General features: G+C 48.5%; 1 protein-coding gene and 1 pseudogene across 4 annotated transcripts; both read right to left on the bottom strand.

The window, feature by feature from the left end:
* Nucleotides 1–1,272: 1,272 nt before the first annotated feature.
* Nucleotides 1,273–1,370, bottom strand: Gm23856 (annotated as a pseudogene).
* Nucleotides 1,371–3,459: 2,089 nt separating this feature from the next.
* On the bottom strand, nt 3,460–18,516 carry Mon1a (MON1 homolog A, secretory traffciking associated). 4 transcript variants are annotated; one of them, XR_001779021.2, is made up of 7 exons: nt 18,197–18,516; nt 7,788–7,927; nt 6,084–6,572; nt 5,103–5,404; nt 4,639–4,861; nt 3,836–3,983; nt 3,460–3,737 (listed from the first exon to the last, which is right to left on the bottom strand). XR_001779021.2 is itself a non-coding variant. In XM_017313611.2 (6 exons), exons 3-6 carry the CDS (start codon nt 6,180–6,182, stop codon nt 3,597–3,599), a joined length of 1,041 nt encoding a protein of 346 aa, XP_017169100.1. In that variant the 5' UTR covers nt 6,183–6,572; nt 7,788–7,927; nt 18,197–18,482; the 3' UTR covers nt 3,460–3,596. The 4 variants fall into 4 exon arrangements, 3 of the variants coding, with proteins under 3 accessions (XP_017169100.1, NP_082645.1, XP_017169099.1); XM_017313611.2 differs by having other exon boundaries at nt 4,639–5,291; nt 18,197–18,482; NM_028369.3 differs by having other exon boundaries at nt 4,639–5,404; nt 18,197–18,470.
* Between the last annotated feature and the right edge of the window lie 1,019 nt (nt 18,517–19,535).

Below are 19,535 nucleotides of genomic sequence, written 5' to 3'. Positions count from 1 at the left end.
CGGAGACGGAGACCAGGAATGCACTGGACAGAGTAATGCGGGGGTGGGGGCGCTGCAGAAAGGGATACATGGAACAGACCTTGTGTGGTCAGAGATCATCTTTCCATGTGCCTATTCAGAGAAGTGTCAGAGAAAGGTATGTTGTGCCCTGTCCTGTGTGCCAAGACCCATAAAGATTAATGGAGTCTGACCCGCCCTGGGTGGTAATACTTAGAGGAGGTAACTTCTGTGAAGACCTAGCCCTCTGGCTCGGATCCTGTCACTGTGGCCTCAGCATGAGAAGGCATATATGGGACAGAAGGGAAGAGTGACGGTAGAAAATGCCTCTCCTCCGGTGCCCTGGTACAGGAGAGGTGTGGTCTTTGAATTCCGGGGCACCTCTGATCCGCTCCTTGCTTTGTGGACCCAGTGTCTCTGAAACACGAATGTAGCTGTAGTTGGTTGGAATCCAGAGTCCTCTTTCCAGGATGGGTGAAGCCCATTCTGCTTTGCCACCTCTCTTTCCCGGGACTCAGCCGCTGTCTCTTGGTAAGACGCTTTCTCAATACCTCAGGGTAATGGAGCAGGAAGAGGTATTCTTAGCCAGGCAGCTGCCTTAGCTCCGTGAACCTGGGCTCTTGAGGGCTCCTCACAGGGTGGTCATAGGCAGTTTTGAGTCCCTAGGCAGCAGAGAATAAGAGAGCTGGGGAGGGAGGAACCCACCCTGGGGAATTCTACCTTTTCTACTCCACGCCCAGGACAAACTTCACTGCCTGCTTCTCCTTTCTAACATGGCCTTAGCTAGTGCTCCATCCCTTCATCCTTTCATAGTCGAGATGGTATTATCCTAGGATGCCTTTTTTGTTTTGTTTTGTTTTGTTACATAGAAACAGGGTTTCTCTGGGCAAAATAGGTTTTTCCTGGCTGTCTTGGAGTTCACTCTGTAGACCAGACTGCCCTCAAACTCAGAGATCCACCTGCTTCAGCCTTTCAGCCTTCCAAGTACTAGGACTAAGTATTGGGCATGTGTGCTACCATGCTGCTGTTGCTGCTGCTTCTCCTTCTCTTTCTCCTTCAGATTTATTTATTTATTTCATGTATGTGAGTACACTGTTGCTGTCATCAGACACACCAGAAGAGGGCATCAGATCCCCATTACAGAGGGTTGTCAGCCACCATGTGGTTGCTGGGAATTGAACTCAGGACCTATGGAAGATCAGTCAGTGTTCTTAACCACTGAGCCATCTCTCCAGCCCCAGCTTTTTTTTTTAATAGCATTAATTAAAATCATCAAAAAATATGGAACCCTTCACAGATCTGCGAGTCACCCTTGCACAAGGGACATGCTAATCTCTGTACTGTATAAAAAAGAAGGCCTTTTATATCCAGCCTGCGGAAGATGTATCTCATGGGCCACCAAGAGCTTGGGCTTAGTACACACTCCCAACACAGTTTGTGTTCTTCTTCCATCCCCAGGGTAGGACTCCCCAGCTCAGAAATGAATAAATAACACAAAGCAAAACATGGCACCCCTCCAGTATTCCACGGTCAACATGTCTAAAGATAGTCATGCAGAGAAAACTGAAATACTCTCCACACAGCGTCCAGACAGGGGCTCTTGTGAATGTTGTCTTGCCTCCAGAAATTGTGAGACATTTCTGGACACTGGGGGCAGACTTCACACATTTGGATGGCTTTGCCCAAATGGAGTGGAATCGGCCATTAGTTGGTTCTCTGCTGCCACCATATGGCCATGATGGTGACTGCACCCCCTGGACAAAGCTCTACTGGGGGTAGTTAGTTTTCTCAACTGTGGTGCCCACAGGAGAATCCCTTTGTTATTTTTCATCTGTGCGTTCTGCAGGACCTTCAAGGTAGGCATGAGGCCCTGCACTACCATAAGGTAAGCTCAATGGGTTTGGCCTATTGCTAGCTTAGGGCTTAAACTACTCTGGCATCTTCTCACCACTAAGGGATGCTAGCCACTTTGCCTTCCATGGGCTCAGACCTCTCTGAACACCTCAAAAGGTTAAGACGAGTTTTTTTTTCCAGCCCAGAAATCACATTAGTGGGTTTCTCTCTAACTACAGTATGGCCACATCAGATTGAAGTCCTAAGTGACTTGCCTGCTGTAATTTTATCCAGAGATTGAAAATCCCTGGACTTGTGGACAGGTTCTCTTTCCAAATGTGGATGCCTCTGTTAGGAATACCTCCTTTACTTGCCTGTCATCTCATCTCTGAGCTCCCAATAGGTAAACCCTGCACTTCTAGATGCCTACTGTCCTAGGTACACATGCTTATCTCTGACCCTCTTTCCTTATTCCTGATCAGAATCAGTACTGAACTACAGAAGCTGAGCTGTGCTAGAGTGGCTACCAGAGCACTTAGGGGCTAACTGCTGATCTGAACATACAAGGATGTCTGACTTTGCATGCCCCGGGTTCCAAAGGGTTGATCTGAAATCCCTGGTCAAGAGCAAGTTGAAGAAAAGCATCCAATAGCTAGGAAAGAGACCCAGGGCAGTGTGCAGTGTGTACTTCTGAGGATCTTAAGAGCCCGGGAAGGAGGCTTGCTGCCATGTTAATTCTCACACAATCTAGGCTGAAGCCAGAAACAGCGATTCTGCTGCAGAGTACGCCCAGATGCCACAGTGCATCTTAACATGGCCTGTGCTAATTCATACATGTTCTCTCATGTGGCCCTACTCTCTGAGACTGCAGGGAGGTGGTTCTGACAGTCAGAAGACCACATTCATTGGGCGCTCTTATCTCTAGTTAGGCTTTCTGCTTCTCTAATCAATGCTAGTTAGGTTGTAGCAGGATCAGAACTCCCCAGGAGCAAGTCGGGGGCCTTCCATACTGTGCCCTGGGTGGCCCAAAGGTCTTATGGTGGAGTGAATGGAACCAGTCCTTTACTGCTGAGGCTCCTGGAGTGTCCACAGCACTTCATGTAGGACAGGCTGAGGAACAACCTAGCATATCTAGTGACCTTGTACATTTATTTCTATCGGCTCCAGAGATCAAGTGGACTTCTTTTGCTTCTTTCCTGGTGTGCTGTGCTGATGAACTGGCTGGCTGAGATACAGGAATGAAAGCAGACAGCTCTTCATGGGAAGGCCTAAGCATGGTTCCCAGAGGCCCATGGCTATAGGGAGACTAGACTTGGAAGCCAATCATACTCAACACTGGGTTGCCTTGCCCAGGGCTCCTACCCAGAAGTTGGCCCAGGTCATTCCTGCTTGTCTTACTCAGCTCAGCCTGGCCTTCCCTACAGCAGTCCGTCTGCTCTTCCAAAGGTCCTGAGTTCAATTCCCAGCAACCACATGGTGGCTCACAACCATCTGTAAAGGGATCTGATGCCCTCTTCTGGTGTGTCTGGAAACAGCTACAGTGTACTAATATAAACAAAACAAATCTTAAAACAAACAAAACAAAAAAAATTACCAACAAAACAGAACAAAGAACCAATGACAAAGGGCAACAGTGTTTTTCTCAACCACTTTAATGCACTTGCACGCACCAGCCCACAGTCCCTGCCTGCTGGCTGGGCAGGGGAAGCCAGCCTCACCTGGAGGCTCCCATGGCTTCCCATGCCCAGAGTGCCTTCCCACCTCCATCAATAGGTGAGGGGCGTGAGGATGAAGAGACGGTCTTCCTCTTTACGGATCCAGCGCATCAGCTTATGGATGGCGCTGACAGCTGATGCCTTGGTCCCCAGTGGGCTGTAGCACATGTAGAGTTCAAAGGCACCTGTCACCTGGAGGAGGGGCAAAGGGTCATCATCTAGGATCGGTATGACCCTGTGGCATCTTCCCAGGGTCCACACAAAGACCAGTTCCTCTAGGGCTACCTTACCCAGGCTAGGAGGTTCTCATTGGGGCCTGTGTAGTAGATGGTCTTGAGTGGGCGAGAGGCATTGTGGGCACGGCTATGCAGGTACTGGTAGAGGCCCAACAGTCGCTCCTGCTCCTCCTCACTGGAGTACGGGGCCTCAATCTCAGGACTGCAAATGGAGAAGTGGGTTCACAAAGGAAGGCCTTTCACTGTCTTCTCTGGAGATCTGAAATATCTATTTCTGGACAGGGAGATCTTACTGCCTGTTAGCCAGGTGCGCCCCTACTGGAAGAGATTGTCTTCTGGCTACAGAAGAGGACCCAGCTCAGAAGGGAGGCCCGCCCCCTAGCCAGGCCCTCGGTGACCCTTCCTTGGAGAGGCTGTTTCTGAGTTTAGGTATCTAACAGCGTAGCAAGTCTAGAGTGGAGCAAGGCAAGCTGGGAAACCTGAGCCAAAAATGGAGGGAACAGGAAGGGAAGGCCAGACTTTAACACATCTGGCCAGCTCCTTTATTGGGGTAGGGGTGGGGGTGTCGATTCTGCATCCTGGCCTGGACCAAAATTACCTCAAAAGCAGAGCTGCTACAGGGCAAAGGACGTGGGAAACCCTGTATTCCAGCCTCTTTCCCAAGTTGTTCCAGGCCTTATGAGTACTGAAGTAAGAAAGGTGTGTGCCCATCGAGAGATGCCAGAGTAAATCGGCCCCAGAAGATTGGTACACTCTCAAAGGAGTGGTCCGATTCAGGGCTGCGTCTCAGGTCTCATGACCAACCAGCCTCCCCCATCTCTGCATCCTTGTCTCCCTGAAGCAGTGCCTCCTCTCACCTGGTGAAGAGTCCTGAGCTCTTTGATTTATAGAGGAAGTGGCGAAGGTCAGGGATGCCCACTTGGGCAACGCTGTAGTAAGGTGTGCGCAGCGCCTCCCGCAGGGCCAAATGGGTTCCCCGCTTTCGGAGGCGTTCCTGGAAGCGCCGTCGGCAGTCAGAGACTGCAAAGAAGTCCTCACGGTCAGTGGAGATCAGCAGCAGGCAGAGGTCGGTGTCAGGTTCTAGGTAAGAGATGTGTGCGTGGAAGAAGCCGGCCGCACTGAACTTTGGCAGGCACACTGGGGTCCAAGCCTCGCCCTCACGGAAGGAGGAGGAGGAGCTAATGAGGTTGAAAAGCAGGTGCAGGTCGATGGGATGAAGGAATTGGTCCTTGCGGCGCACGAGCGCCACCAGCTGGTTATGGGCCAGCAGGATGGAAAAGACCAGGCTGCGAGCACGCGCCTGCTGCAGGCTGGCACTCACCGTGTCCCGCACGGCCGCTGCCAAAGGCAGGCACCGCGCCGCGCCCATCAGGAAACTGGGGTCTCGAGCCATTAGCTGCAGCAGGTTATCGGTGATTCGCTCCGAGCCCGAGAGCAGGCGCCGCAGGTCGTAGTTCTGCTTCTGCTGGAAGATGTGGCTCAGCTGCGCGCCGGTAAGAAGGCTCAGGATCTGGTAGTAGATGTACAGTAGCTCCTGCGCCAGCTCCTGGGCCGACTGCCGCGTGCGGGCCACCGCCACCAGCACCAGAGGGCTCCGGCGCACGAATACTACCTTGTAGCCATCTGAGGGTGTGGGGACGGGGTCAGCTTCAGCCCTCCTCCCAGATGCCCTCCCGGATAGGCTTTCCCAGTGGGCACACAGCTTCACTTTCCAGAGTTTTCTTGCTGGGAGCTCTGAAGGGGCTTACTGGCGTGCTTAGCCAGTCGCCCCACTTCCCTGCCATCTGCTTCACAAACCAACATTCTTTTATGTGTTTGCTTTCTGAGAGCGTTTCGCTCGAGTAGCCAAGGTTGGCCTGGGACTGGCTAATGCAGCTGAGGCTGATTCTCCTGCCCCCATCTCTCAAGTGCTGGGATTTACAGGGTATGTGGACATCACCAGACCCCATCTCAAGAAAGCACGTTTTTATGTTAAGTACTCAATTAGCAAGAGATCTGGGCTAAAGATCTGGGGTCTACTGCTTGTTTGTTTTTAATTCATTCTTTTGTCACTGCCCCAGGAGGCTTTCATCCTTTCTGATGGCAAAATTTCTCCCACCACCTCAGGGAACCTCTATTGTTATCCTACCTACTGTGCTGTGAGAGCTTATGGCCCAAGAGATGGAAGTACTTGTCTCTCAGCCAAAGACAACCCAGGTTTCTAGGGGTGTGTCTGTCTGTCTGTCTGTCTGTCTGTCCAAAGCTTGGTATGAACAAGCCCTTCCACTGGTGCCTTCCCCACACCCCTCTTCAGGTGGCTCACCTGCATGGATGGAGCGGATGGCATTCTTGTCTGCCTCCAGGAAGGACACCAGGGCAACCATGACACCCATAGTGCTGGAAAGGGCTTCCTCAGACCCATAGCGAGAATACACAGGCTTCCCTGCCTCACTCAGTACAAACACATGCTTCTGGTGGAGACGCCATGCCTCCGTAGCGTCTTCCTCTTCCCCTTCAGTTGAGCCTTCTTGGGAGGGCTCTGTGGCTGCTCCTCGGCCAGCTGCGCCCTGGGGCTCCGGCCAGTCTTCAGAGCTTCCTGGCAGCATTTCCTCCTGCAGGTCCCGGGCCACACCGGTCAGCTGGGTGCTTAGCTCGCTGAAGTCCTGGCTAATCTGGCGCATGTCCGTAGCCAGTGGTGGGGGACTCCCAACGCACTCTTTGGGGCTGTCCCCAGAAGCTTCTCTGTCTTCTAACTCTGTCAGGTCTTCATAGGAACGTGTATGGACGAACATCGCACCCTCCTGCCCAGCACCTGCAGACGGAAAGCACTGGTGCTTAGAGAGGCAGCTGTTACCAGACACTTACCACTCTCCAAGGAGATGCTCCGCTGCTTGGGGCCAAGCTACACCTCCTCCCCGCCTGTCTGCCATGGACCATGCTAATCTACAACTTAGAAGCCTCAGGTCTCATGGCAGCATTGGAAATTGGTATCTGCCAACCTCTCGCTAACATCGAACAGCTTACCCCTTGCCCATTCCAAACACACTGGCCTTTATTGACCTGCACTTTGGACCCCTCCGCACTTAACACTTGGCTCAGGAGCCCTGCACAGGTTGTTTACCTGAAGGCATCATCAGCCCCCCCCCCAACCCCCACCCACTGTGGCCAAGTACTTGTCATATATCAGCTCTCAGGGAAGATGTACTTATACGCCTGATGTTCAACCACAGTCAGTATCATTCTTCTCTCTTTGATTTCCTTTGGAACACTGACCACTTATTAGTCACTCCAATGGTAACCCCCAAGAGCATGGACCTATTTACCTTCTCCATCCAAAGAGGGAGGGCTACCATAGCCTCTGACTATTGCCTGTGGCCTGAAGCCATGCCAGGCAAGAATTTGACCCTGTCGATACTTTGTTTCCTTGTTTTGGAGACATGGTCTTAGTATATAAGTAAGTGGCTAGCCTCATATTCACTCACTATGTAGCCCCAGGTTGGCCATGAATTCACACCAATCCTGCCTCAGCTCACGGGTGACCCACATGTGCTGGGATCACAGGTGGCCAGCACCACATCCAGCTCTTTTTTTTTTTTTCAAACAGTTTGAGGTTTTATTACAAGACACTTTAGTTGGGTGCCAGTGGTGCACACCTTTAATTCCAGTACTCAGTAGGCAGAGGCAGGTGGATCTCTATGAGTTTCAGGCCAGCCTGATCTACAGAGATAGTCAGGATAGCCAGGGCTATACCCTATCTCAAACCTCCCTCCCCTGTACAAAAAAGAAAAAAAAAAGGTATTTTAAGTATAGACTTTTAGGTAAGATCAATAAGAAAAAAAAGAGCCTGTTTTGACAGAAAATGGCTAGAAAGGAAAGCTGTAAACTGAGCTCTGCTTTCTGCAGAGTCCCCAGCATATGACAAATACCTGACTAGTGACTGAGCAACATGTAGGAAGGAAAGGAAGACAGACTGTGAGCCCTGCCTCTCCCTGGAGGCCTGGCTATTCTACCGGTCTTCTGCCCATACCTGGCTCCGTTCCCTGGGTTAGTCCTGGCGTGGGGCTCTCAGCTCTTTCCACACTTTGGCCATTGGAAGGAGCCAATGTGCCCTCGGGGCATTCGCTGCTTCTCTTCCTCTGCATGTCAGCAGCCATCTTTTGGGCTGTCCTATGAGGTAAAAGAAGGACACCACGGAGAGCAAAGGAGTAAGGTGTTCTGGCGGAGACGGCGATGGGGTTGGGGGTAGTACAGTACGCTTCTTACCAGGACCCCACTAAGTCAACGACCTGGGGATGGCTTCTGAAGATTCTCTCACTCACTAAAAAATAATACGTTGTTTGTTTCGAGATGTGGTGTCTGGTACCTATAATCCTAGGACTCAGGGGACTTGAGTTAGAATTCCCCAGAGTACCAGCTAGCTGTGGCTACATAGTAAAACCTTGTTTTAAAACCTATGATCTCTCTCTTTCCCTCCCCTCTTCCCTCTCCCTCTCCTGGGAGTTGAAGCCAAGGGCCTTGTACCTAGCAAGTAGACTTTAGCAGCCACAGTGTTCCTTGTACATAGTAGGTAGACACTTTAGCAGTCATCATGTTCCTTTTCTGCTTATAAAAAGACACACACACTCATTGCAGAAAACCTGGAAACACCGGAAGCCTGGAGAAATGTTATTCATTCTCTCTCCCACTCAGTCTTCCTAGCTATCCTGACGGTGTTAGCTGCTATTATTAGTTTGTTTCAAAACATGCTTTTAATTTTTCTTCTTGAGACAGGTTCTCCATGTGGTTCTGGCTGCCCTGGAGCCTGAGAAGTAGACCAGGCTGACCTCCAACACGCCTGCCTTTGCCTCCAGTGCTGGGATCGCAGGTGTGCTCCACCAGCTTGAAACCGTACATTTCATCTGCATTTAAAACTGGTTATTTAGCTGGGCAGTGATGGCGCACGCCTTTAATCCCAGCACTTGGGAGGCAGAGATAGGTGGATTTCTGAGTTCGAGGCCAGCCTGGTCTACTGAGTGAGTTCCAGGACAGCCAGGGCTATATAGAGAAACCCGGTCTCGAAAAAACAAACAAACAAACAAACAAACCTAGTCATTTAGAACCTAAAAAGATGGCTCAGCAGTTAAGAGCACTTAGTTTTCCAGAGGACCTGAGTTCCATTTCCAACACGCACATGGTGGGTCACAAATGCCTATAACTCTAGTTCCATTCAGATACCAGGCACACAAGCGATGGACATACATAAATCTTTAAAATAATTAAAAATTATTAAAGGTGCATGGTGTGGTGGCATTCACCTTTAATCCCAGTACTTAGGAAGGAAAGGCAGGCAGATCTCTAAATCCAGGAAGTCAGGGCTCTGTTACACAGAGAAATCCTGTTTCAAAATAAACAAATATAAACTATTTAATTATTTATTATGTGTGCATATGTGTGTGTGTGTGTGAAGGTGCACAGGTGCGACAATGCATGCACAGAGTTAAAGGACACTTTTCAGGAGTCAGCTTTCTCCTACCACTTTGAGGCAGAATCCCTCTTGTTTCTGTCACTGGGCAGTGTGCTCAGGCTGGATGACCCACAACTTCCTGCCGACTCTCCTGTCTCTGCCTCCTGTCTCACCATAGATGTGTCGAGATCACAGATACTGACCACTGCACCTGACTTTTCACATGTGGGGTTCAAGGATCAAACTCAACTTTGGCAGCAAGTTCACCCACGGAAAAATCTCATGAGCCCCTATATACACAAAAAGAGGAAGTACAATGTTTATATGTCAAATAAAATAAAACACATTTTAAAATACATAAAAAGGACCAGAAGGAAGTAACACTGTCAGGTTAGCCAGTACAATATTTGAGAGACGGAGACACAAGGATTGTTCAAATTTGGGCCAGCCTGAAATACATAGTGAAACCCTGTCTTAAAAAAGTTCAAGTACAGGTCAGCCTTCTATGAAGTGTGTGTGGGTTGAGTCTACAATTCAGAGCACAGCTCTAATCAGGTTAGTCTACAGAGCTGAGAAACGAAGCTCGGGTTTGTCTGATGGTACTACAGGAGGGAAGAACTTGAAACACTTCTACAATGGTTACAATGGTTCTCTCACTCCACACTCTACCATGCACTTACCAGGGTGGACATGGCGGTGGATGCCTTTGATCCCGGCACCAGGAAAGCTAAGGTAGGTGGCTTTCTGTAAGCTTGAGGCCAGCCTGATTTATAGAGCCAAGCTCAAGGCCAGCCAGAGTTACAAAAAAGAGATTTTATATATATGTCTGTCTGTCCTGGAACTCACTCTGTAGACCAGGCTGGCCTTGAACTCAGAAATCTGCCTGCCTCTGCCTCCCAAGTGCTGGGATTAGAGGCGTGTGCCAACATGCCCGGCTGAAATAATATATTAAAAAAAAAAATTGGGGGAGCTGGAGAGATGGTTCAGCAGTTAAAAGCACCAACTGCTCTTCCAGGGGTCCTGAGTTCAAATCCCAGCAACCACATGGTGGCTCACAACCATCTTCAATGGGATCTGATGCCCTCCTCTGGTGTGTCTGAAAACAGCTACAGTGTGTATGTATATATAAAACCTAAAAACAACAACAACGTCCACAACAAGTTGGAGCTGCCTGTGGTGCTGCATTTGGGAGGCAGAGAAAGGAGGAGCTCTGTGACATGGAGGCCAGCTTGGTTTATGCCGTAGTGAGTTTCAGGACAGCCAGAACTACACAGAGAGACCCTGTCAGAAAAAAACAACAACAAAATGCAAAACTTGGATTGACCAACAACAGTTCTTCTGGGACATTCCAGGGCTTGTAGAGGATGAAGGGGAGTCCCAGTGAGCAGCTTTTCTTTAGGCTAGAGCCCTGGCTTCCTCTGCCAAAGGTGACTCCGTTGTTCATAAACAGCTACATTTGGGCAGGGTGATGCAAGCGGCACTGGGGAGGCAGCGGCAGGGGTGGGGGCAGGGGCAGGGGAGATAGAGTTTGAGGACTGTCTAAGCTACACCAGCCAAACTGGCAAGGAAGGAAGACAAAGGAAAGAACGAAGGAAGGAAGGGTGGGTGGGTTATAGTAGACCATGCCTGAAATGTCAGAGCTCAGGGAGTAGAACAAGAGGATTGGGAGTTCAAGGACAGCCTGAACTACCTGAGGCCCTATCTCAAAACAAAATCAAAGTCAAATACAGACAAAACAAAACCAAATAAAGTACTACATTTTAACCCCAATCCTCTTCTAGCCACCACACCATTTTTCCTACTGCTATTTTATTTAAAATTTTTGGTTTGTTTGTTTTTTTGAGACAGGATTTCTCTGTGTAGCCCTGGCTATCCTGGAACTCACTCTGTAGACCAGGCTGCCCTCAAGTTCAGGGATCTTCCTGCCTCCTGTGAGCCACACCTGGCTAGGGCTTACATTAAATGTTATCCATTATAAAAGGTGCCTGGGTCATGGTGTCTCTTCAGAGCAGTAAACCCCAAACTAAGACGTGTGTATGCTGGACCTCAATTCCAGTCCTCATGGCTTTGAGAAAATACACAATGACTGAATGAACGATCTCTTCAGTCCCTTTCTGGTAATAATTCTGAGTGGCTAGGACCAAGCAATGGTCCATTCTATTAACATCTTATGCCTCTACCATTTCAGAACACTGCCTTTCACATACAGAGACATGGGGAAACATAGCTAGAAGATTATTTATAAGCTCTAAAATACTTCAGAGTCAAAGCTGCCTAGAATTAGTGTCCTAGTGAAGGGGGCTGGGAAATGTAGAAAGTCCACAGCCAACTCCTAAGCAGTGAGGTCTTTGCCACAGCATCTGCCTTTTTACCCTCTTCTCTCTGGAATCCACCACATCCAGACACTATTCCACCAATGACCTCTAAGGTCAACTCACCTCACCCCCGAGCGGTAATAGATCCCCCTGATATGTTCTCATCTTCTCTCCCCCTCCTCTGTTTCTAGCCCCCTTTTTCTCTTCCAGCCCTTGTCCTATCTTTATATTTTTAGACAGTGCCTCACTTTGTGGCTAAGGCTGCTCTGCTGGTCTGAGGTTCACTAAATAGTGCAGTCTGGATTTGAACTTGAGGGAATTGCCTTCTCCCAGATACTGGGACTATGCCACCAACCCTGGCTTACTCCTTCTCTCCTGAAGCACTTATGGCTCTTGGCTTCTAGAACACCATTCTCTTTTCTTGGCTCTCTTGACTCAGGGATTACCCGTGTGTGTGCTTTCTACAGTTCTGACTGGAGGGCCCAGAGTTCAGTCCTCGTTTCTCTTCTCTGTCCTCAATGCCTTTGGGATCTTATTCCACTCTTGTAAGTTACCTCTGCACGTTAATGGATCCAACTTTATTTCTAGCCTGAAGCTTCCACCTGATTTACAGGCATACACCTGGAACTCTCCTTTCTTATCTTTAGGTTATATGCCCCAACCAAGCTCCCAATTTTTCTAGGTTTCTTGCTAGGTGTGGTGGCACACCCCTAAAATCCTAGCACTTGAGTTGGGCCAGAGGTCCTGGAGTTCCAAGTTATTCTAAGCTACAAAGCAAGAAGCTCCAAATCCAGTCTCGCCCAAATAAGACTTTGTAAAAAACAACAGTAGCAGCAGCAACAACAACAACCAAACCAACCCCCCAAAGTCCCCCAAAAACAGACTATCAGGGAAAGTGGCTGGAAACATGGCTCAGCATTTAAAAATATTTACTGCTTCTCTAGAAGAGCCAAGTTTGGTTCTCAGGCCCACATTAGGCCCACAACTGCCTTTAAGTCCCACTTTGGGAAATGGGTGTCCTCTTCTGGCCTCTACAGGCATGCACCCAAGTGGCATGCATTTACCAAGACACAAAAACAATAAAACACATCTTTACATCTTTAAACACTAAGCTAGACAGGCAGCGGTGGCATACTCAGAGCAGGAGGATCCTGAATTTGAAGCCAGCATGGTCTGAGATCCAAGATAGCCAGGGCTGCATAGAGAAACTCTGTCTCAAAGAAACCAAAATAATAATAATAATAATTAATAATAATAATAAAATAAGTCATCCAAACCAACAGGGGATGTCAGGGATGGCTCGGCGAGTGAAATGCTTGCCCTGCAAACAAGAAGGCATGAATCTCATCCCCAGAACCAGCGTGAGGTACTGCTGGCTTTGGTGCCACTTGTAATTCCAGTGCTGTGGAGGCAGAGACAGAGGATGCCTGGTGCTAGCTGGCCAGCCAATAGCCTAACTGGTGGGCTCTAGGCTGATGAGAGACCCTATTTCATAGAAGGCAAATAGCTTTCTTGAGAATGATTCTGAGGGCTCCATGTGGATGTGTTCTAGTATGAACACATACGCACAGACAATAACAACACATAAAAGTAAAAACAATGACCTTTGATGAGGAAATACTTTAAACATCTTATATTGCAATATTCTAACTTACTAGCATTATTTTTTCCCATTGAAAATAATACAGCTAGCCAGACAGTGACAGTGGCACACGCCTTTAATCCCATAACTTGGGAGGCAAAGGCAGGGGAGCTCTGAGTTTTAGGCCAGCCTGGGCATGGAGAACCCTGTCTCAAAAAAGAAAAGATAAAGAAAAAAGTTGAGTGGTGGTGGGTGGTGTGGCACACACCTTTGATTCAAGAATTCTGGAGGCACAGTCAGGTGGATCTCAGAGTTCAAGGTCAGCCTGGTCTACAGAGTCAGTTCCAGGACAGCCAGGGCTACACAGAGAAACCAGATCTCAAAAAACAAACAAACAACAACAACAACAACAACAAACCCCAATAATAATGAGGAAGAAGAGGAAGAGGAGCAGGAGATCTAGGAATATGGTTCAGGTGGTAGAGTGCTCGCTTAGTATGCTCGAAGGTTCTACTCAAACTGGTGGTGCATGCCTGCGATGAGAGCAGAGGGATCAGGAGCTCAAGGGCATCTTTAGCTAGAAAAGTGAGTGTGATGTAAGCTTGGTCTGAATGAGATGCTGTCTTTTTAAAAAGCACAAAAACTAGGCATTATGACTTAGGCTTAAAATCTCAAACTTGGTAGGCCAATGCAGGAAGGTGAGCTACAGTGAGACCAAAACAAACAAACAGCAGGGGATGAGGCTGCAGCTCAGTTTGATCTTCAAAATATGACAGTGTGACAGGGCATGCTTAGCACTCCAGAGAGAGGAGCAGCAGCTTGGGATACCTGAGAACCTATCTTTACAAGAGAAAGATAAGATAAACTATAATGTGGCCAGAGGCTGTGGTGCTGGGGCATAGCTATAGCCCCAGCACTTAAGGGTGTCAGCACCAGCCATGGCTTTGACCATCCAGAGCTACAGTGAATGCTACGTGGTCTCAATAAAAACAAAACTGGGGGCTAGGTATGTAATTTAGTTGAAGGAGTGCTGGCCTATAACACATACAGTTCTGGGTTTGAACCCTGCACTATATAATATCATGTATGGGACTGGGGAGATAGCCCAGTTGTTAAATGCTTACCTTGTGAGCATGAGAACCCAGTTGAATCCCAAGAACCCCTGTAAAAAGCTTGGCATGGTGCACCCGTATAATCTCAGTGCTGGAGAAGTGGAGACAGCTAGATCCCTGGAGCTCACTAAGGCCAAAGTAGCCTTACAAAATGAGTTCCAGACCAACGAGAGACCTTATCTTCAAAAACCAAGGTTGGGCAAGGGAGAGGTAGCACACGCCTTTAATCCTAGCATTTAAGAGGCAGAGGCAGGAGGATCCCTGTGAGTTCAAGGCCAGCCTGGTCTATAGAGTTCCAGGGCAGCCAAAGCTACACAGAGAAACCCTGTCTCAAAAACAAAAAAATAAAGCAAAACAAAGAAATCAAAACCAAAACCAATGTTGGGCCAGCCAGCTAGATCACCAGGTAAAGACGCTTGTAGCCAAACTTAACAACTTGAGTTTGATCCCTAGAACTCCCGTGAGTCATTTTCTGACCTTCACATCCACCCCAAATTTAAAAAGAAAAAGTTTAAAAGCAAATAAGCAAGGTGGACAACACCTGAAAAATTATATTTTAAGTTGACCTATGGCCTCAATATGTGCACACGTTCATGTATACATACATACATACACACACACACACACACACACACAGACAGAGCCATGGATAGGCCTGGAGTGATAGCTTTGGTGGCTAAGAATTTTTATTTTATTTTATTTTATTTTATTTCATTTTATTTTTATTTATTTATTTGCTGCTTTGGCAGAGGATCACAGCTCATTTCCCAGGACCCATGTTGGGGGAGGGGGGAGCTCACAACAACCTGTAACTCCAGCTCACAGGGTACCCAATGCTCTTTTTTGGCCTCCTCAGGCACCTAGACACACATATATACACACATTCACATACACAAATAAACAAACAGATGTGGGTGATCTCAACGCTTAGGAGACGGGAGCAAGAAGATCACAAGTTCAATTCCTTCAGCTATGTAATGAGTTTGAAGCCAACCTGGGATATATGAGACTCTGTCTCATAAAACACAACAAATAGGGGCTGGAGAGATGGCTGAGCGGTTTAGATCAGAGTATGTACTCTTAGAGAAGACTGGGTTTTTGATACCTAGCACCCTGGTTAGGCAGCTCACAGATGCCTAGAACTCCAGCTCCAGTGGACCCAGTGCCCTCTTCTGGCCACTGCAGGCACTGCACACACATATGCCACTTCCTCCTCCAACATTCACACATAATCAAAATAAATAAAATTAAAATCTTAAAAATAAGTAAATAATAGTGGGAGGGAGACAATAAGAGGTTCCTGATATTTTGACCAACTTTCCCAGAATAACTCATCAAAGTTGTAAATGTCTATATCCAATAGTTGACTATTACTTTTTTATTTTGTTTTGTTTTGAGACATGGTTTCTCTGTGTAGCTCTGGCTGTCATGGCACTCACTATGTAGACCAAGTTATCTTTAAACTCAAGAGAGTCACTTGTCTCTGCCTCCTGAGTGCTGGGATCAAAGGGGAATGCCTCCACCACCACCCAGCACACCGGGTTCAATAGTTGACCATTTCTTATCTCTTCCCTGATTACCTGGTGGGTCTAAGCCGCTATTATCCCCCTAGCAAATAATTGTCACAACCTCCTAACCAGTAGTAATGTGTCCCAGCAGGTCGGCCTTTGTAATCGAGGTGAGCCTCTGAAAGGTAGGTCGGGTCAGGCCCTTCCTCTGCTCACTACTACTACCTCACTTAGCAAGAAAGTCACTTCCCCCAACGGCACACCAGGCCCCTCAGTTGATCCCTTCTCCTTCATTTCTCGGAGCTTATTTTCTACCCTTTCTTCCTGCCCCCTTTCTACATCAGCCCAGCGTAGCCGGAACTCTTCACTTGACCTTTGCCCTCAGTCTACCTACACCCTAAGTCTCTTCCTAGGCTAGCACAGTGACTCACTCCCTCACTTCATGCTGCTGTCGGAATACCTTATCAGCAGTATATCTGCTCACCAGGGCTTTTCTTTCCCTAGATTGAAGGTCACTCTGTGGCCTGCTACATTAGACATGTGCAGGAGGAATTAAATCGGCATTTAACACATCTTTGGAGGATAAAGAAAAGAAAAGGTGTGTGAAGAACACCCAGTTCAAGTGTACCTGGGGTCAGGCAAGAAAACTCTTGCCTGTGGAGACAGCTTGTCCTTGGAAGTAGTCAGGAAAAGCAGCTCTGCAGTTGGAGGAACTGGTTTTACTGGTCCGTTTTCTTACTTATAAAATGGTACCGAATGGCTGCAAACAGCCAGGAATGATGTATGGGGTGGGAAGATTAAATGAGATAATACATGTGGCCTGGCTATACAGAGTAAGCATACCCTATACTCAGCTGAAGCTATTAGCACATTGTGGTTATTCTTAGCACTCAGACTGCATTTACACACAGGTCCAGTGGTCTCTGTCCTGCCAATCAATCCTTTAGAAGATTTCTCAGTCAGCCAGGGCCTGAGGAATGACCTGATCAAACATACTTCTGACCTCAGGAAGCATGAGCTCTAGTTTGAGGGACCCCTCCTTCTGACCCCCTCTCCCCTGCCCCAGGACATCAGGTCAAAGAGCCACGGGCCTCAGCCTCCCCGGTATCAAGCAAGCTGTTCTTACCTTCTCTGCAGTTGCAGAGCCAGGTTGCCAGTTCTCAGCTGCTTCTAGCTATCTCTCCCAAATTTATCTACCTCCTAGGTCTGCACAATGCCCTCTCTGTGGCTTTGTACTTCTGCCTTCAAACTCCAAACAAGTTCTACACCAGCTATGCCGTCCTGACAACATGCTCCTTCAGGACACTTTTTGTGCTTCTGAGGGTTAAATAAATCCAGTGTTCCTGAGTGTCCCCAGCATAGGACCTGCACAGGGAACGGAGCAGGGCCAGCTGTCTAGAGCTAGCCGGTGCTTTTTTTTTTTTTTTTTTCCACAAAAGTTCTCCTTCTATGTGAGATCATATAGCATTTTTATCCTCTCCAAGGTCAGTCTGGGGTTCCAACCAGAAGGCCTGGTGAAGCGAACCGTTTTCTGGATACCCACACACTCAGGCAAGAAGGCTGAGTGGAGCAGATAAAGCCCACCTCCCACCTCCAATAGACTTTGATTTCTGCAGCAAGTGCTCCTGGAAAAGCTGGTCCTGAGCCGTTATGCAAGGGAGGTGTCTGAGAACAGCTCCAGTGGTCTCTACAGGAACACTTTTTAGGCAGTTCCTCTAAGTGCTCCCAGGGCATGCAACTTTTCCTAGAAGCCTCTAGCAGAGCCTATGAACAAAATCACCAAGAACAAAAACAAACAAACAAACAAAAAGCTGATGCTGTCCCTCCTTCCAATGCGCCTCCCTCCTTCAGATTGCTCCTGAGAGAGGAGGGTCTTGCAAAAGCCCCTCCTTACTAGCTTCAAACAACCTTGATCTTTTTTCCTGTTCTAACAGCGCTTCAAATTTGATCTTGACCCCTTTGGTCCACTTGGGAGGACGACTCAGAAAGTCTGACAGTCAGGGCTCAATTGGGACTGTGATGTGGCTGCTTCAGCAGGATGCCTCCAGGATCTACAATGAGCCTAGTTCCTTGTCACCTCTAGAGGCCACTCCCCTTCCTGACAAAGGCTGCTCACAGTTCCCAAGCAAACTCTACCTAGAAAGGGTTGGCTCACCCTTTCAGACCTGCCTGCCTCGCTCCACCATCCTCCTTTTAAAGAGAACTCTGTGGGCCGAATATGTCCGAATTGGGGGTTGGTGTCTGCTGCCTATGGGACATTGCTCTCCCGGCCAAAGGATGAGTTCTCGCCTCATCTTTCTTAGTGCCTAGCTGGGACCAGCCGGCTAAAGGACCCCAAAGAGCCGCAGTACCCCTATCGGGGCAGTAGATGGCCGGGACACCCCCCCCCCCTAGTTTTCAAGCCCCTCCCTCTAAAGATGACAGCTTGCCCGCCTCTCGCCGCCCCCAGGCCACGTGGGTTAGCAGTCGAACTCACCTGTTTCTTGGGGAAACACAGGACCTACCGAGGGTACCAGTCACTGCCCTCTGCCAGACCCCTGGGGAGATATAAGTGTCCAGCAGTGCCTGGCCTCAGAGTGCAACTTCGCGGGGCTACCGCCCCTGGAGGATACAGACATGGCCACAGCGGAGGAACCGATCTCTCCTGCCGACCCTTAACCGGCCACCGGCGCAGGAAGACAGCTTTCACCGGCCTCTGGTGGCGGAGGCCCGGTTCCAGCCTCTTGGCCAGCCCCAGCCCGCCCCTGTGTGCATTGTGGGAAATGTAGTCCGTAACTCTCCGCAGCCTTAAAGCTGCGGGAGCGGTTCCGGGCTCCCGAGCCTGGCGATGCCAGAGGCGGGGTCTGACCTAGGACCCGGGTTGCCTCACCTGGCACCGCCTTCTTCCGTGTCTTAGAGGCGGGTCCTCTACCCTTCCCCCCAAACACCCACTAGATGTTTACTTTAAGGGACCAGAACGAACGTCAGTATTTCCCCACCGATCATGGAAAGATGATAAGTTTAGGGAGCTGGATAAATGCCACTAGTGAGCACAACCACATAGACTGTACAAGACGCGGACGTGTTGAAAAGACTCAAAAATTGTTGCTTAAAAAGACCTTAAGTCTGGTCACAGTATATTATTTTAAGGCAATAGAAAGCACAATTCTCAACAATTCACATAAACTGACCCGGGGAGCTTTTAAAAAAACATTAATGCCTGGACACTATCCTATAGATTTTTACTTAATGGGATGAATGTGAGGTACGAGGCATCGGAGTTGTTTGAAAAAGCTCCTGGGTGATTTCTAAGGGCAAGGAACCACTGCTTATAATTTCCTAGACACAAAGTAATAAAAACAGGAAAACAAGTTTTCCCAGCAGCCCTTATTTCTGGTGAATAGTTTGAAGAAGCAAAATTAGGGAATGGCTAGTATTACTTATATTTTATCTGAAGCAATTTGCTTACTTTTCAAGCTTCATGGTTAGTCATCCCAATAGTTCTGAGATAAAGGACAAAGTCAAAAACCTCTGACTTTTCCTTGCAGTTTGACAGGCTCCCTAAGGAGGTCGGAGAAGTTGGGGATCTCTCTCTTCTCTCTCTTCTCTTCTCTCTCTCTCTCTCTCTCTCTCTCTCTCTCTCTCTCTCTCTCCCTCCCTCCCTCCCTCTCTCCCATGCGAATTTGAAATCTGGCTCCATAATACTGGCATATGTGTGCTCTCTCTCTCTCTTTCTCTCTCTCTCTCCCTCCCTCCCTCTCTCCCATGCAAATTTGAAATCTGGCTCCATAATACTGGCATATGTGTGACTGACATGATGACAACCTGTGACCTTT

This window comes from Mus musculus, chromosome 9 (genome assembly GCF_000001635.26).
Source record: "Mus musculus strain C57BL/6J chromosome 9, GRCm38.p6 C57BL/6J".
Classification (NCBI taxonomy): domain Eukaryota; kingdom Metazoa; phylum Chordata; class Mammalia; order Rodentia; family Muridae; genus Mus; species Mus musculus.
This window is presented reverse-complemented; position numbering and strand designations above follow the sequence as displayed.

What these genes read in the sequence shown, in the direction of transcription:
- Mon1a (NM_028369.3), bottom strand. Translation starts at nt 7,914, where the DNA reads ATGGCTGCTGACATGCAGAGGAAGAGAAGCAGCGAATGCCCCGAGGGC. An exon ending in CATCCGCTCCATCCATGCAG is followed by an intron (nt 5,405 to 6,083) that starts GTGAGCCACCTG and finishes CCACACCCTCAG; the next exon opens with ATGGCTACAAGGTAGTATTC. An exon ending in AGCTCAGGACTCTTCACCAG is followed by an intron (nt 3,984 to 4,638) that starts GTGAGAGGAGGC and finishes CTCCATTTGCAG; the next exon opens with TCCTGAGATTGAGGCCCCGT.